Source organism: Geotrypetes seraphini, chromosome 2 (genome assembly GCF_902459505.1).
Source record: "Geotrypetes seraphini chromosome 2, aGeoSer1.1, whole genome shotgun sequence".
In the NCBI taxonomy this organism is placed as follows: Eukaryota; Metazoa; Chordata; class Amphibia; order Gymnophiona; family Dermophiidae; genus Geotrypetes; species Geotrypetes seraphini.
Genome location: NC_047085.1, coordinates 181,970,886 through 181,989,342, shown reverse-complemented (window position 1 = coordinate 181,989,342; position 18,457 = coordinate 181,970,886). Strand labels below are relative to the sequence as shown.

Below are 18,457 nucleotides of genomic sequence, written 5' to 3'. Positions count from 1 at the left end.
AATACAGAAGCCTGTTTTTTGATCAGCCCATGAGAGGTTTTGGGACCGATGAAAGAGAACCTTTTCCTGCATATACTATTTGTGAATCTATCGTCTTCAATAACGCAGGCATCTGAGGCCCTTTTCCTCTCAATTCCACAGTAGTTGTATGTATGAAACCTGTTTGTTATTGCATGTAGGCATGAGCATATGCATCACATCATCCCATTTTGTAGAAACAATTACAAATTAGCCCTCCCCCCCACTTTTTATCAAGCTGTGCTAGATGTTTTTAGCATGGGCTGGCGAGGTAAGTTAATAGGAATTCAATGAGCATCGGAGCATTTACCACGCTGGCTCGCACTAAAAACCTTTAGCACAGCTTGATAGAAGGGGCCCTAAGCAAGGAAAAATATAAGGGAAAAAGTTAAAGAAAGAAAAACTAATTTAAAAGGTGCAAAACTGACCCCCTCCCGCACCACAAACTTATCCAGCAGGAAAGGTAAAAAAAAAACCCCTTAACTTGAAATCGTTCATTTAAGGGAGATTTCATCAAGGTGTGGTAAAGATTTGCCCTTTACTGCACCATGATGCCTTACAGCAGGGGTAGAGAACTCCGGTCCTCGAGAGCCGTATTCCAGTCGGGTTTTCAGGATTTCCCCAATGAATATGCATGAGATCTGTTTGCATGCACTGCTTTCGATGCATATTCATTGGGGAAATCCTGAAAACCCGACTGGAATATGGCTCTTGAGGACCGGAGTTCCCTACGCCTGCCTTACAGGATTCACCAACCTGTGGTATCTTAGTACCATAGGTTGCTGAATCCTATCTTAAAGAAATAACACTGCTTAAGAGCCATGCTGTAAGCAGCATTAATCCTGTGACCCAGGAGCATCAGGCCGCTCAACCTACAGGCTAATGCTCCTGGGCTGCAGCGCTGAGTTCCCCCCCCCTCTCTGTTCTGCTAGCTACCTAACACATCATTGGTGTTCTGGAGGGTGGGGGAGGGGGGCAGGAGTGTCCACTGGATTCCTGAGATCTTCAGCCAGGAGTGATGCCTAATTGCTCCTGGCCACTCCGACACTGACATGAAAATGGTGGATGCCTGGAATGCGCTCCCGAGAGAGGTGGTGGAGACGAAAACAGTGACGGAGTTCAAAAAAGCGTGGGATGAACACAGAGGATCTAGAATCAGAAAATAATAGTAAATATTGAAGAACTAAGGCCAGTACTGGGCAGACTTGCACGGTCTGTGTCTGTATATGGCCGTTTGGGGGAGGATGCGCTGGAGAGGGTGTAGATGGACTGGAGTGAGCTTTGACGGAAGACTTCAGTAGTTGGAACCTAAGAACAGTATCGGGGAGAGATTTAGATTCTTGCCCAGAAATAGCTAAGGAGAAGAAGAAGAAAAAAAAAATACCCAACAAACTTTTAGATTGAATCAGATTGGGCAGACTAGATGGAACATTCGGGTCTTTATCTGTTGTCATCTACTATGTTACTATATTTGGAAAAGCAGCCTTAGGGTTGTTTAAGTCATGGTAAGGGCCAATTACTACAACTTAAAGCTTAATGCTGCTTGATGAATTTCCCCCTTATCCATCTAGTTGTAATGAATTTGTGTGTATCCACAACATTTCTCCTTTCCCGCTCTTCTCTCCCATACCAACAGCAATTCTCTAATTCCCTATTTTTATAATAATGTTTTATAATCAATAGTTATACAAGATGAGATCAGCTATCTATTCTCTTTATGTTTAGTCATCAATCTCTTTTGAGTTCACATACAGAACAACTTACTTTTGCACACAATCTTGTTTTCATGTCTTGTCTGTTGATAACACCTATGCTTTTAAATCAAATGTTGTGTTACATAAGTTTGCACTTTGCTAAAAATCTGCTGTGAGTAATGGATGTTTGAACTTTCAAAGATTTACTCTTTGATATATCTTATCCCTCTCCCTGTTTGAGTTTTGGTTTAGAGGTTGAACACCCAGTGTTGATATAGGGTGCATCTTATGGTCAGGTGTGTCTTATGGAGCGAAAAATATGGTATATGTTATTATTCGTTGTAAAGTAGTTATTACTGAAAAGAGCCACCTGGCCTACCCAGTTGCCCTGCTATATTTATTACTGATATTCCTCAATTGTTTGTAGCATAAACTTCACCATCTGCAGGTTTTTCTTTCTTTCTTTTCTTTTTTTTTGCCCTCAGCTGGGAAGTGTAGCCAAGTCTATCTGTTGCCTATGGTGTAGGAAATTTACCATTTCCTGATCATGAAACTTAAGGCTATACTAGATTAACTTTATTATGCATGTAGAAAAAGAATAAGTCCAGTGCAGTTGCTCACAAACAATTGATAAAAGCATAATGTCCATATCACCTCACATTTTAAAGAAACAGCTTGCTGGAACCTCTGATACTCACTCATGGGCACAGAAAAGACATAGGCTTCCACCTGCCTGTTAGCACAAGGAAATCTTAGTGGGAAAACAAAAGATCTCAGAGCATATAAAGTTCCCTTTCGCCATATACTTATACAGTCAGTGGTTCTAAAACTTTTTTGTGTATGTTTTATCTCTAAATTTGCTAGTATTGTTCTTCTAAATAATAAATCAGCGATTACATCAAAGAAGAATTATGAAGAATAGAACGTGAAAGAAAAAAACAAGATCATCTTTTGTCAAGCTTTGTGGATACACTTGGTTAAAAGCTACAGAGAAAAATGTATTTTTAAACATTTTTTTTTTAATCTATTGATTTTCAAACTTTGACAGTGCAATACAATTAATTGAACATAAAATACTGCATAAAACACACTATTAATTACAGAAGTAATACATAAAACAATCATTTTCTCCCACCCTCCTCCCAATTATTAATACAATAAGACATATGTGACTACAATATTATGATTAAGTAATTTTAATCCTCAAAATACACTTCCGTCCCCTCACCCACCCACCCTGGATGTGTGAGGAAAACTAAGAAAAGGAGAAACACATGAGCATTATTGCGATGTAACAAATATTGTCAATGGGCTCCACACTTTATTAAATGAATTACTAACCCCCAAACATTCCGCATTCATTCTCTCATATTTATATGTGGAACACACATTTGCCCACCAAAATGCGTAATTAAGTCTGTCATTTTTAAACATCTTATGTTTCTGAAATTGGTTTAATTCCTAAGATATTAGGGCAGAACATTCCAGAAAGCCAGGGCTAAGTAGAAAAATCCAGCTCTCGTTAACCATAGAAACACAAAATGAGGTAGGCTGAATATATAGTATGTCCAATCCAGTGTGCTCATCCTTACTTTTTACTATCTCTTCCTTGCCTTTAAGAAACCACTAGCTGATTCATTTCTTGAGTATAAAGGTCTTAAGACAAAGGAATAAGATGATCAGATCAATAAGGGAAACCTCTATAAAATGTTTAATGTGACAGTATGAGAACTTTAAATTCAGTACAGTAGGATAATGGAAGCCAGTGGAATTCCTTTAGTCATGTATATACATGAGTGAATAATTAAATTGCCATATTCCAAACAATTTGAAGATAATAAAATAGTGAAAGAGTAAGGTCATAAGAATATAAGAATAGCCTTACTGGGTCAGACCAATGGTCCATCTAGCCCAGTATTCCATCTTTGCAGAGGCCAATCCAAGTCGCAAGTACCTGACAAAAACCCAAATAGTAGCAACACGCCATGCTACCGTCCCATGTCTGTCTCATGGTCATTGTACAATGAAGTAGAGAATGACACGGTGACAAAATTCATCACCGTCCCCGTCCCCGCGGATAACCGTGGGAAATAATCCCATGTCATTTTTTTGTGTCTATTTCAACCTCAGTCCTTCTACGCCAGCATTCTTCAAAGCAAAGCTTGAGGGTCAGTGGTTGTGCCCATTCATACTCTGATTCTTCCCTCTCTCCTTAAAGAATGACATGAAGATGGTTTACCGCGGTTATCCGCAGGGACGGGAACGGTGATGAATTTTGTCACCGTGTCATTCTCTACAATGAAGTACAGTAGTTGGTGACAATATATAGAAATAAAACAAAACATAAAGGAGAAAAAGTGATTCTTTTTTATTGGATTAACTGAATACATTTTTTGATTAGCTTTCAAAAAGGTAGCCCTTCAGATCAGAATATATAAGTGAAACTTAAAAGCAGTTTTACAGGAAGAGGGGAAGGGGGAAGAGGCAAGGAGGTAAGAGAGTGACAAAGCAATATAATTTTATGGTTTATAATGCAATAGCAAACTCAGGTCTTTAAGTCCTCCTGTCTGATGGGTGTCGAAATATTTTATTTTGATTTCAAAGCTTGTACGTTCCTGGATTGTCTTAAAATATCCTTTTAGTATTCTCACCACAAAACTGATGCAATGTTCTTGTTTTGTGAAATGCTGTCCTACAGAGGTAGCATGCTGTTTGGCATTTTATGTTCAAATCTGGTTTTATTAATAGTGAAGGCATAAAACTAGAACCATCAGAATTCATAATATACAAATAGTCAATATAATATCTGTGTAAATTGATTCACAGTTTTTAGCAACTGGCTTGTTTCTCTAATGTAGCACCCTTTTTCACACTTTTTGCATTGAATTATATATACCACATTTGAAAATGAGCCTGCTGAATGTTTTTCTCATGCGAGTCACCCTGGGATCCTGTGCAATGTGTTGCATAGTTTGCAGCTTGGTATATTGCAGGGGCATGTGGTGTTCTCTTTCTGAGTTTGTTAGGAGTTTGCTTTTCATTAAGTTTTGGTTCAGAACAGGAGGCAGTTGGAAGGCCAGCATAGGTGGAGCTAGGAATATTTCTTTCAGTAATTCATCTTCCCAGAGTAGTGGCTGTAGATCTTTCCATGTTGGTCTTTCTTTTTGATTAGTCATCAATTATCTGTAAAGTTAGGAATTTCTATGAAATATTCTACACGCTTCTCTCCTCTCCATTCCTTCCTGCCCTCCATAGTCCTCCCTATCCTCTTCTAACCCCTTCCTCTGTAATGTTGCCTAGAGCTTGTATAGGTATGTGCGACACACAAATGGAAGAAATAGAAATACATAAATAAAATAAATGATAAAAGAATGGCTTGATCAAAAAATGTTATAATAGCTCCGATGTATTTCAATACCAAAAAAAATAAGCCTCAACTACTGAGGCAGCCTGACCCTCAAAGGAAAGCTGTAGGTCAAAATAATAGCTAAAATATTTTTAAAGATGACATTAAGGGAAGAGCATGTCTTAGAAACGTAGCAAATATTTTAGGGTTGAGGCACATTGTTAGAAGCAGAGGATTTAGTTTTAAATGATTTTCTTTTTTACCAAAATGCTATAGCTGGATCTATGAAGGCATCAACTGGCCATCAGCAAAAATATATTATTATGTTTATGTTATGTTTATGAGGGTTAAATGAAAAGTAATTCCTCCACCTCCATAATTTTTTGTTTGAAGATGATATAATGAATAAAAAGTAATAATGCTTGAAACTTGCTGTTTTGTTATTTTTCTACATATCACCACCATTCTCCACCATTTCTTCCAACAATGGACCACTTTTGAAAGCCTTTGCAAAAGAACTGTACATCTTATCCCTTCAACCAGTTGCTCACAGTCCTTTCTACCTCTTCATTTGAGTTAATTTTGCCCCAAAGTTATTCCTTCAGTTTTGGAAAAAGATGGAAATCGCATGGTGATAAGTTTGGGCTGTATGGTAAATAGGGTAAGATTGTGAGACTCATCTTCACAATTCCCTCTGTGGTGTTTCATGCTCTGAGGCCTAGCGTTGTCATGTTGCAAAAAAAAAAAAAAAATTCCTCCTGCTGCTGAACTCTTCTCAATCATTCTTTTAAGGTTTTAGGGTTGCAATGTAATATACTTTGGGCTCCTTTTACTAAGCTGCGATAGCAGTTTTAGCGCGCGCTAGACCTTAACGCCAGCATTGAGCTGGCGTTATTTCTAGCCACGTAGCGCGGGTTTAGTGCCTGCTAAAATCCTGCATGCGCTAAAAACACTATCGCAGCTTAGTAAAAGGAGCCTTTTGAGTGATCCTCTGATTGTCCTTTACGAGTTCTTCAGCTTTTTTTTGTATTGAGACTCATCTATTCCTGTCACAGATCATCCACTTTGTTTTTGATCAGACAAATCAGGTATTTCCAGTCCACAATCTTTACATTTTTTGACCCAGAGTCATACCGTATGCACATAAACAGTCATCACTTTAAACAATGTACATGTGGCCTCTTCACTCACTGTTCTCGCCAAATGAGGTGAAGGAAGAGATTTTCAAGAAACAGCACATATAGCTATGGTTGTTGAACTATGAAGGTGGAGGCATTACTTTTCATTTAACCCTCCTATAAACATGCAGCACTTTGGAAAGCTAGTAGACAAACTGAAAAACTTGTGGTTTTTTTAATTGTGATACAATTGAAGTTTAAAGCCATGAGGTCTCAAAAGCTTCTGTAATGTAGGATTAGTTGTTTCATGTTGACTAGATTGTATATATCAGTGCAACAAACCTTGATTTAATTACATTTTGAAATATATTTTTTAGTCAACACAACGTGTAAAATGCACAAGGGTGTGAAGATATTTTGCAAGGCACTTTAAACTTAAGATTAGATTATATTTGAGGTTCTTCCACTACAGCTGCTGAAATATCCCAGTCCTTCAAGTGCTTGTTTTTCTTTCTTAATGTAACCTTGGCATTAAGTGACTATTACCACTTTGACAATTCCCTATGGCAAGGACAGCTGTTCAGAATGAGGAAAGCTACTTGCTCTGCAAAGTTTGTTGTCATCTGTTACCTTGGTGGTAGTTTTGTTATGAGAGGTGCTATTTTGGTTGCTATCTACTCTGGTCTTGCACTTTATGCTTCATCCTAGTTTTTCCTTGCTTCCTAAATAACTTGCTGCCATTCCACAGCAAATACAATTTCCGCTGTAAAGATTTTTTCACATCCTGCCTCCAGCATAGCCTCTTTATTTTTTCTACTGCAGAACAGATGCTGAAAAGAGGCACTGTTTCACTGTTTTCACACCAATGTTATCAAGTTTGGCTTTCTAAATATTGCCCAAGGTAACTTATAATTGCATTATTAGTAATGCAGATGCCATCATTTTCCTGCGCCCAAACAACTTACAATCTAAGTATTGTACCGAAGACTTGAGAGGTAGTGACTCACCTAAGGTCACAAGAAGTGTCAGTTGGGAAAGTGGTATTTGAGCCCTGATCTCTCACATTCTTAGCCCATTGCTGTAATCTCTAGGCTACCTCTTTGAAGTAGTTATATTGTAGAAGCTAGCCCCTAACATTCTTTCCATCCCTCATATATCTTTTTGTATCCAAGTGACAAATCTCTAATTTTTAGATTGTATAAATAGCATCATATTTTTTTTTAATTGGAATATAAAAATGACTTCAAAGCAAAATAATTTGAATAGCAAAGAACTCTCATAACACAGTAATAATTCAATGAATAACATTTCCATTCAATACTGAAATCAGAAAAAACAGTGAGATCCCCCCCCAAAAAAAGGAAACTTAAGAGATACAAACTAAGATAAAAAAACAACTTATCTTTCAGGAAAAAATCTGGTTCTCCATTTTACCTAAATAGAACCTATAATGTATTCAACAATTGGATTCCCCCCCCCTGCAGCTCCTTCTTGCCCATATTAGTTTCTTCAGCATCAGTAGATCTCTTTTTACTTTCTATAAATCTTTGAAATTGTAAGGGATTAAAGAAAATATATCTGTGTGTATTACAAGTCACTATACATTTACAAAAAAACCTAACAAAGACCTGCATTCCTAGACTACATACCACTTGAGCAACTTCCAGGAATTTTTCTTTTGTCTTGTGTAGTCTTACATAAGCTGGGAAAACCCCACAATTTCTGACCAAGAAAGAAACCAGAATGATAATGGCAGTACAAAGTAAATACTCAATCCAAATACAAAAGCCACCTCTCAAGGATGGCTGACACATTAAGTTTATCTTCAAAAATGTTAACTCTCTCATCCCTTGTTTGCCTAAATCTAATTGGCAAGAAGTAACATTTAGCATGAAGAGGATGTAGCTGAGGTAGGGATCTTTAAAACATCCACAAAATATTTCTTCAAAGTGTCTCTAGGAAGCTCAAATAGCACTTTGGGAATGTTCACAAATCTCAAATTAAGATGTCTTAATTTATTCTCCGTAATGTCTCTGTGTGGTCGATCTATCTTGAAAAATGGTAGGTAGAAATACACCAAGCGGTTTCATAATTTGCTCCATTTTTTTCCAGCCTCTCAGCCCTTGCTGACCTTTATCCAATTCTAGTTTATTTGCAATTAAAGCAAGATCGGAAGAATTCTTAGAAAGAGTTTCTAAGAGAGACTTTAAGAGACTACAATTGCTCCAAAATACAGCGGCAAGGCTAATCTTATGCAAGACCAAATATGAGAGGGCAACACCTCTCCTTAAGGAACTACACTGGCTGCCAGTCAGAAGCAGGGTCCAATTCAAAGTTGTATGCATGGTACAAAAGTCCATATACAGAGAAAACTCAGCTAGACTCGCATCCGCCATCCAAATCACAATCCTTCCACAACTCGAGGACAACCCAACGATGGAAACTACCAAGCCCCTCTGCCCGCTGTGTTCAAAGGAAGGCTCTCTTTGAGACCACCTTCAAGTTCCAAGGCCTCAGAATCTGGAACAGCCTCCAGGGCAGCCTTTGACAAACACCCACATACTTCCAATTCAGGAAAGTGCTGAAAACACACCTTTTCTCCTCACTGCTCTGACCCATTCCAATGCAGTCACCTGTATGATGTCTGTATCTATGTAGCAATTCTAATATTGTGTAAGCTGTAATGATTCCAAGCTAACATTTGAAGGATAGAAGAGTTGGAATTGTATGGTATGGTTCTAACTGGACCAGAATAGCCCAGATAGTCCAAAGTTGCTATGGAGAGCTTACTCAGGGTGGCCTTTTGTGAAATATCACACTCAGGTTGAGCCCAAACAAGACCTCTGACTTCCATTCATGGTTGTAAACTCCCTGCTCTTACCAACAGCTCCATTAATCGCTGAACCAAGGAGATGCTTGAAAGCATCCAGACCAGCTCACAGGAGGGTATTCCGTACATGGACACTCCTCCACCAGAAGTCTGGCACAATCCACACATGAAATCATCTGATTAGAGGCTGAGGAGTCCATCTCTAGCAATTTTTTACCAAATCAAGGGGGTCAGGAAGTAGAAAAAAGAAGTTGAAAAAAAGATCAGTAAAATCCAGGATGACTACTGCCAGTAAATTTGCACCAAAAATGATCTGTGGAGACGAGTTAGAAAGATAAAATTGCTGAATTAGGGGTTTTGGGAAGTAGAGACCTGAACCCTACCCTCAAAAAGTGCTACAAACCAAATTTTTAACCCCCCCCCCCCATTTTTCCCATAGGAAGCAATGAGGCTGTACTCACAGTCTCCAGAGTGCCTACCTTCCAGTTCTATCTTGCAGCTGCCATGAAGAGAAAGGAATTTCTGCCCCAATATTTCTCCATATACACCAATCTTCAGGATCTTTGGGCTGCCAGTCAGACAGTCTACGACCGAAACCTTTGCCCCCTCAGGACCTCGCCACACGACCGGGGGCAGGAAAACACAGCCTATGCCCTGATATCCCAAGGGCTCTTAGGGCACATAAAACCTGCGCTTAAACCTCTCACAAGATCAAGGCAGGGTAGGGGGCAGGAGCTTCAGGCTTTACCCCTTCTGGGTCCTCTAAGGCTGGGGAGCTGATGTGAATTGGGCAAAAAGTCCCACCCAGTGCTGGTTTTTGATGATGGCGCAAATCGTAACTGTTGAGTCTGGGGACTCCTTGCAAGCTTTATCTGGGGGTTGTCATAAGCCAGCCTCGGTCCAGGTATATGGCTTTTCTTTGGACTTTGTCTAGCTCATGTGAAAAGCATATCTTATGGCCTCAGCTCATGCGGTGCAGCTGGCAAATGCCACCAGTTTCCAGACCAGTGCCTTATTTGGATGAGGTCACTCCCCAGTACCCAGGCCCCTGTGGATCCAGATGGCCCTGATGGGCGCACTGATGCTTTAGTTTCCACCCTGGTGAGCAGAGTTTTGGTTCTACCCTGCCCATAGGTGCCATTTAGGTCAATATATTATCCCATATTTGTTTTATCTGGTTTATGTTCTGGCTTCTCCAATTGTAATTTTATCTAGCCATTTAAACCTTCCTCCTTTGCCCTTGGATAGGTCCTTATCTTATAAACAAACCCTGACTAGTAAATCCAGAGCAATGGAAGGAAAATATAATGGCTATTTTATTTTTCATGCTTACCCATTCTACTATATAGCTGTCCATTTTTAATAGGCTGCCACGCCCAGGTTCAAAAGAGCCTCATCACTGGATGGCACTGTTTAATTTGTGGAACAATTCAGCAAGATGCCTCAGGGAGCCCTGATCCGGGTGGTGACCCCTCTGTAAGCTGCCTGTTTAAATTGGTCTCAGTCCACAATTTTATTACAAATCCCATGAAAGAACTGAAGTTGGAAGGTTAGCCCTCCACATCTCAGCTTTTTCCTGCGCATCCAGACATCCAGATCTCCCTGCTCTTGTCACAGAACAGTGGGAGACGCCAGAGAATTCTTTCACATTGTCTAAGCTTTATCCTATGACGCTGGAGTTTCAGCAGTTATTTGAGCAGTCGAAGGTGGATTCAGCAGTGGTTTAAGTTACCAAGCACACAGCCCTTCCTAGTGAAGGAGGCGTAATGCTTAAAGATTTCCAGGATTGTAGGCTGGACATGGTCTTGTAGAAGCTTTTTGATGTGGCTTCTTCAGGCATTAATGCTACAGCAGCTGCTTCATTTGCGGCACATTCCTGTCATACGAGATTGCACCATGATCCCTCAGCGGAGGAGGATGCCTACCCCCAGCTGGTGCTGGAGGGCATGGATAATGTAGCAGGGTTCTGGGCAAGGTCTTGGCTTAGCAGTGTCAGCCCATAGGATGCTTTGGATTCAACACTGAGCTGGAGATTTGGCTTCTCGGGCAACTTTAAGTGGGCTCCTCCTTCAAGGAACAAATGCTCTTTGACAAGGGGCTGGATAACCTCATGGCTAGAGTGATAGACTGCCATCCTAAGTCTCTCCCGGATGGCAAGCACTGTCTTCCGGGGGGCAATCATGATAATTTTAATCTCCCACACAAGTTCTGCCAGAACTCATGAGACTCCTCTGCCCAGAGATACTCCCAGGAATTCAGACAGCACTTTAAAAATCCCAGGCGCTAGCAGGCTTTAGGTTCTTAGACTAGCCCCTAAGAAGTCCCAATGACACCAGGACTTCAGTTGCACCTCCTTTCATTGGAGGCCGATTGTAAGAGTTTCTCCAGCAATGGGAACTGATCTCCTCAGACCAATGGTGCTGGAAATCCTAAGGGATGGTCACAAGAGAGACTCCCCCCCTCTTGGATTTCTTTCTGAATTCTCCAGCAGAAAAGGAGTTAAAAGTCCAGGCAACACTTCAGCATCTCTTTGACATTCATGCCATAGAGTCATTTCCCAAAAGTGAATTGGGTTCTGGCTGATGCTCCATTGTGCCAAAGAAAGGCTCAAAGGACTGGAGATCCATTCTGGATCTCAAGGCAGTTGATGCCTTTCTGAGGGTCCCGAACTTTTGTATGGAGACAGTGCATGCAGTGATCACAGCAGTGGCTCCGGGGGAATTTCTTCTATCTCTGGATCTGTCAGAGGCTTATCTTATGTCCCTATATTCCCGGGACACCAGAAGTATCTCAGATTTTATGTTCTCCAACAGCAAGCCCCCTGCACCTTCATCAAGGTGATTGTGGTAGAGGTGGCTCATTTCCGCAGAATGAAGGTCCAAGGTGACTGGCTGGTCAGAGCTCCGTCCAGACTGGAGTGCAGCAAGCAGTGGAGACAGTGATGTCTCTTCTACAAAGAGAAGCTCCGGAAATAGATCATGGATCTCTTAGTGCTCCTGAACCCCAGTGCATGGCATTTCTTTTAAAGAACTGGGGTCCATGGCGGCCTCCTTGAGCCAGGGCGCGCATGCGGCCTCTACAAGAGTCCCTCCTGTCTTGGTCGTCCTGTTAGCATCATCCCTTCAGATGTCACTCCCCTGGATGGAACCAGCACCAAGCAGCCTGTGCTGGTGGATTCAGGGAGAAGCTCTGTTGCAGGAGATGCCTCTTTGAGTCATGAAGTGGATTTTTCTCATTACCGACGCCAGTCTTTCAGGCTGAGGTGCTCATTGTGGGACAGCTCCATCCAGGGTCAGTAGACTCCCCATCAAAAGGGTTGGTTGATAAACCATCTAGAGCATCAAGCCATATGTTTGGTGTTGCGAGATCTTCAAAACACCCTGGAAGGAAAAGTGGTAAGGGCATTTTCCAGCAATGCCATAGGGGTATACATGAATTGACGGGGAGGCACCAGGAGTTCTCATTTAAGTCGGGAGGCTCAAATGTTGTTTCAGTGGGCAGAGCTCCACTTTCAGGCTCTCTCCACAGTGCATGTGGCTGAAGTGGAAAATGTGCAAGCAAACTTTCTCAGTTGCCAAGTCTTGGACCCAGGAGAGTGGTCTCTCTCACAGTGGGCCTTTTGTTTCATTGTGAGGTGTTAGAGCAAGCCAGCAAAGGGCTTGATGGCTTCAGCCAAAAACTCGAAAGTCAAGCACTTCTTAAGTTGAAGAACAGAGCCAGGAAGCTTAGGGCTAGATGCATTGGTTCAGCCCTGGTTGACTCGGGAGTTCCTTTACATCTTTGCGCCTTGGTGAGTCAAGTCATCCGCAGGTTTGGTGATCCTAGTGACGATGGACTGGCCTCGCCATCCCTGGTATGCGGATCTCGTCCGTCTTCAACAGGACAAGAAGCTCAAGTTCCCTCTTCATCTGCTTAATGAAGGACCAGTTCCCATGGAGAACCCCCAGTGCTTTGGTCTTACAGCATGGCTTTTGAGCACAAGGCCTTGACTCAGAGGGGCTACTCTAACGAAGTTGTTGCTTCTCTCTTTTAAGAGCAAAGAAGCCACCTACCATGACTGCTTATGCCAAGGCTTTCCAGCAGTGGTGTACTTTTGAGACCAGTTGGAGCCGGTGTGTGCTCCCAATCCGATGGTCTTAGTCTTCCTCCAGGCTGGCCTTGAGAAAGGCATTGCGGTGGAGTCTCTCAAGGGACAGGTGACAGGCCTTTCCTTTTTCAAAGTGCACAGCGGTTCCAGTCCGCTTACAGCTCATCCCGATGTGGCCAGATTTCTCAGGTGGGCGCTTCCCTTGTGGTCTCCCCTTCAGCAGCGTTTTCTTAAGTAGCATCTTATTCTAGTGCTGAAAGGGCTTGCTAAAGCTCCTTTTGAGCCGCTTAAGGATGCATCCTTTCTGGACCTTGCGATCAAGACAGTGTTCCTAGTGGCAATTATTTCTACAAGGCATATTTCTGAACTGCAGCTCTCTTGTAGAGAGCCCTTTCTCTGGTTTGTGGAGGTGGAGGTTTTCCTTTTTACAGATTCTTCCTTTCTTCCAAAAGTGGTTTTGGCTTTCTATGTCAACCAGGAGGTTCATCTGCCTGCCTTTTGTCCCACAGGATCGGAGAAGAAAGATAAGATATTGCAGAAACTGATGTGCAAAGAGTTTTCCTTCACTACTTAGAAAGGACTTATGAATTCTGTCTTTCTGCCCATCTGTTTGTCCTGACTAGCCAATCCAGGTGGGGTAGGCCGGCATACAAGGTTTCTATTGCCGTTAGATCCGAATGGCCATTTTGTCGACTTACATCACCTAAGGTAAGCAGCTGCTGGTTTCTCTCAAATCTCACTCGACCAGGGGAGTCTCGAGAGGTTTATCCGGCAGAGATTTGTAGAGCAGCTACTTGGGTCTTTCCTTCATACCTTTACCAGGTTCTACAGAGTGGACGTGGCGGCTTAGTCTGACTCCACCTTTGGGGCCTTGGAGTTGCGAACAGGCTTTTCTGTCCTACCCTAAACATTGCCATTGCTTTGGTACGTCACATATTGATTCCGGAAGGAATATAACAGAATAGAAGATTAGTTTCTTACCTTTGGTAATCTTTCTGTTAGCCCCCAGAGGAATCAATATGGCCTCCTCTTTATCTACTCTGTTTCTGTATATCGCCTGCCTTTTCTGCCTTGCATGTTTCTCCTTTCAGGCTTCAGTATCTTTCAACCAGCAGAAGGACCCTGTGGAGAATCATTCCACGTACGAGAGTGCATCTGCTTGCCACTGGCTTTGTTCCAGTTAGTGTTCATTGCACACAGCAGGTTGGTTCCATATTGCTGCCATGTTCTCGCCTGATTTTAATGTTGCCTGTTAATTGTTTGCTTATCTTTTGCAGAGCTGAATAAAATGCTGTCATGTGGCGGGGAAGTTCCCCATGCCCCCTTTTGTGTGTATGCTTTGTTTCAGTACTATTAATTTGCTTTTGGACTGAACTGCAGGGGCTCTTTATTCCTCAGATAAGTGGGAGGAGCAAAGGAAAAAAGTGTGTGGTTGTCTGCAAGACTCGGTTTGCGGGTTTAGATAAAACACCTATCATATTGATTCCTCCAGGGATTAAAAGAAGATTTCCAAAGGTAAGAACAAACCTCTGTAATGCTGTCGTGGTTGTGGATCCTGTGAATTTTCCATTGTTCTTGGCTCTTTGGTAGAGTCTAAAGCTAAAAAAGAAAAGTGGGAGCCACAAGATTTAAACAAAAAAACCTAAAAGCTATGGCCAAGGAAAATCAGTGAAATGAATGCACAGCCCATGTCATGTGTTTGGGCAGGGAAAGCATAGTCTATTTTCAACAGCAAATTTTATAAACCTCAAACAACGGTGAGCTTGTTTTTGATTTTAGCTGACAGGAGAGGTTATAGTGTGTAGGCTGAAATTAAAACTGTACATAGAACAGTGAACACTTTTTCTTGCCTGTTTGGAAAAGAACACTAGGGGTGCATTTAGCATAGATGTGGGTTTTTATTTTTTTAAACGTGTTCCCTCCTTCTCCACACAAAATTTTTTTTTTCTTTCAAAAGTGTTCTCCACATGGTGGTAATTATAGTGTGCCAGAACTCATTTACTTTTTTTTTATGGAATATAGAATGCTGTAAATGTCTCCTAATAATAAAGCACTTTCCCTTTTTCTCTGTTTCACTGCTGTTTGCCACTTCTCCCACTGAATGTTTTTCAAGTTAGCTGGCCTCAGATGTGTACTGGCATGGGTCTATGATCTCTGCATGGTCTAGATCAGGGGTGCCTAATAGGTCGATCGCGATCAACCGGTAGATCGCCAAGGCAAAGTGAGTCGATCGTGGAGCCCATCCCGGGCTCCGTGATCGCATTGCCTTCACAATCTACTGGGCCAATCAGCCTTCTTCTCCCCAATGTCAATTCTGCCTTTGGAGAGGAAGTTCGCTACCTAGCTGGCCCGGAGCTTCTGAGAACCTTGGCAGAAGTATTGTCTGTCGCTATCTCTGTGCTGAGACAGAAAGCCAGCTTTGTTGCTTTGTTTTTTTGTTTGAATTAAAACTGTTGACCATATGCGGTGTATCTGATGTTGATTTAGTTAATACACCAGTGAACTGAACTACTAAGTAGGGTCTTCCCTCATTGGGAGCCACGCCAGGGTTGTGCTGCCACCCAACGGTGAACTCCGCAGTGCCCTCGCGGGCCCGACTGGGTGACAGTATGGAGAGAGAAAGACAGACAGAAAGAAAGAGGGGCAGGGAGACAGAAAGAAAGAAAGGGGGGGGACATGAAGATAGAAAGGGGGCATGGAGAGAGAAAGAAAGACAGAAAAGAAGGGGAGGGGGGCAGGGAGAGAGGAAGAAAAAGTTGGCGGAGGGAATGAGGTCTGGAAGCATACAGCAGGCTGAAAGAAGGGAAGAAATATTGGATGCACAGTCAGAAGAATAAAGTGCAACCAGAGACTCATGAAATCACCAGACAACAAAGGTAGGAAAAATGATTTTATTTTAAATTTAGTGATCAAAATGTGTCCGTTTTGAGAATTTATATCTGCTGTCTATATTTTGCACTATGGCCCCCTTTTATTAAACCGCAATAGCAGTTTTTACTGCAGGGAGCCTATGAGCATTGAGAGCAGTGCAGGACATTCAGCGCAGCTCCCTGCACTAAAACCCGCTATCGCAGTTTAGTAAAAAGGGAGGGGGTATATTTGTCTATTTTTGTATAGTTGTTACTGAGATGATATTGCATAAAGTCATCTGCTTTGACCTCTTTGAAAAAACGCAGAATATAAATGATAATTAACATTTTCTCTGCGTACAGTGTGCTTTGTGTTTTTTAAAATTTTATTGTTGGTAGATCATTTTGACTTGGTCATTTTAAAAGTAGTTCGCAAGCCCAAAAAGTGTGGTCACCCCTGGTCTAGATCCAGGGGTAGGCAATTCCAGTCCTCGAGAGCCACAGACGGGTCTGGTTTTCAGAATATCCACAATAAATATTCATTAGATAGATTTACATCTCAAGGAGGCAGTGCATGCAAATCCATCTCATACATATTCATTGTGGATATCCTGAAAACTTGATCTGCCTGTGGCTCTCGAGGACCAGCATTGCCTACCTTCTTGTCTAGGTGGCCAGGGCAACCCATGATGAAGAGCCTGAACAAGCACAATATAGATGAGCCTTTTTCCAATGTCCACTACAATAATATGTTCTAATATAAAAGCAAGTTGCATTTGATCCTGTTCTAGTTTTGAAAAATTGGGAGTGCCATTACAGAAGATTATTCAAACAGACAAACTTTATCCCCCCCCCCATCCATAATATTAATTGCTTTGGATGTCCTTCATTTGAATTTCTGTTTCTGGGTGCATTTGTAGTCCTGTTTTCTGTTTTGCTCTTTTAAAGCAAATTTTTATTTAAGACCAGCATAAGACTGTAATATGGTTAAAGAATTCTTTTTAATTAATTAATTTATTTATCTATTTTCACAGTATCAAAATGGTGCTAATGTGGACCAGTGGGGATACCTTCAAAACGATTTACTTTATTCTGAACCAGGCTCCATTGCAGTTTTCCGTCTGTGGGCTGATTCAGGTCTTTGTGGACATTGCCATCCTTCTGCAAGTTTACATCTACAGGGGCTATCTTCAGAAGCCAGTGCCACACACACCCCACCCTGCCAGTGCCAAAGCCCTCTAGACCCGTTGGTGACATAGACAATCTGCATGGGCTAGAAGTGTCCTAAAATTTGCACTGCAACCTCACTTCTACAGATTGGACTTGTAAATACAACCCTTCCGCCCCTTTCATTCCAAAAACAAAAGGCAGACAAAGCTGAAAACATTTATTTAGTTTTCTGTTCTGATTATTTTTGTTTAATAGCTTGTGACTTTTTTTTTTCTTTAAGTTCATCCAATAGATGTTTATCTGAAAAATAGATTGTGGGATGCTACTATATGAGGACTTATCAAAGGTTCTCATGACAAAGGGGACTGTTTTCTGTGGGATTTATCTATCGGACTGCAGAGTTAAGAAGTTAAGTCCCATGTGGTGAGATTCACTAGGCAACAAGATTTATCCACATTACTGTCTAAGAATCAATTTTGAGGATACCATGATGTGTTATCTGATGCAGGAATACATTGTTTATAAAGTGATCATTTGTATTTGTGATAGAACATCCCAAAATTACTACTTATGGATTCCTGCTTCTGATGGCATATTTGCTATGGAGATCATGACTTAATGTTCACAATTTTTGTGTGTTCACACATGCAAGTATATATGAGGTGAGTCAGTAAGGTAAATCTAATATAGCTTCAGAATAGTTGTTACCTTAATGATTGTCTTTCCTCTTGTATGTGTGTCTCTTGTATGTGTGTGTGTGTGTGTGTGTATATATATATATATATATATATATATACACATACCGTATTTTTTGCTCTATAAGATGCACTCTTTTTTTCCCCCAAAAAGTGGGTGTGAATAAGGGTGCATCTTATGGAGCGAATACAAACTTACCCCTCCCCTATCTTAATTCCTCCAGCGGTCCAGTGCTGTAAGGCAGGAGCTTTCAGCTTCCTGCCCTTCCCTCCGGCTTTCTCCCCATCGGCAGCAGCAGAATCGGAGCAGCAAGAAGGTAGGCGCGAGTTTTTCGCTTCCTGCCTTGTCCTGTGTCGCTCTGTGAATGGCTACCCCAGTTCTCGTGAGAATTGGGGCAGCAATTCACAGAGCGGCGTGGGACAAATCAGGAAGCAAAAAACTCACACCTGCCTTCTTGCTGCTCTGACTCTTCTGGTGCCGCTCGGGATAAAGGAGGGAAGGGCAGGAGGCTGAAAGCTCCTGCCCTATAGGGCTGGTCCGCCTTTCACAGAGCGGTGTGGGACAAGGCAGGAAGTGAAAAACTCGCACCTGCCTTCTTGCTGCTCTGACTCTGCCGCTGCCGCTTGGGAGAAAGGAGGGAAGGGCAGGA

General features: G+C 41.8%; 1 protein-coding gene across 3 annotated transcripts in view; it reads left to right on the top strand.

The window, feature by feature from the left end:
* Positions 1-18,108, top strand: part of SLC66A2 (solute carrier family 66 member 2) — a 123,707-nt gene extending 105,599 nt beyond the window's left edge. For all 3 annotated transcript variants that reach the window (XM_033929780.1, XM_033929778.1, XM_033929779.1), the window contains one exon: positions 16,977-18,108. In XM_033929780.1, coding sequence (XP_033785671.1) covers positions 16,977-17,184 — 208 coding nt within the window. In that variant the 3' untranslated portion in view covers positions 17,185-18,108. The remainder of the gene's footprint in view (positions 1-16,976) is intronic.
* Positions 18,109-18,457: the final 349 nt, after the last annotated feature.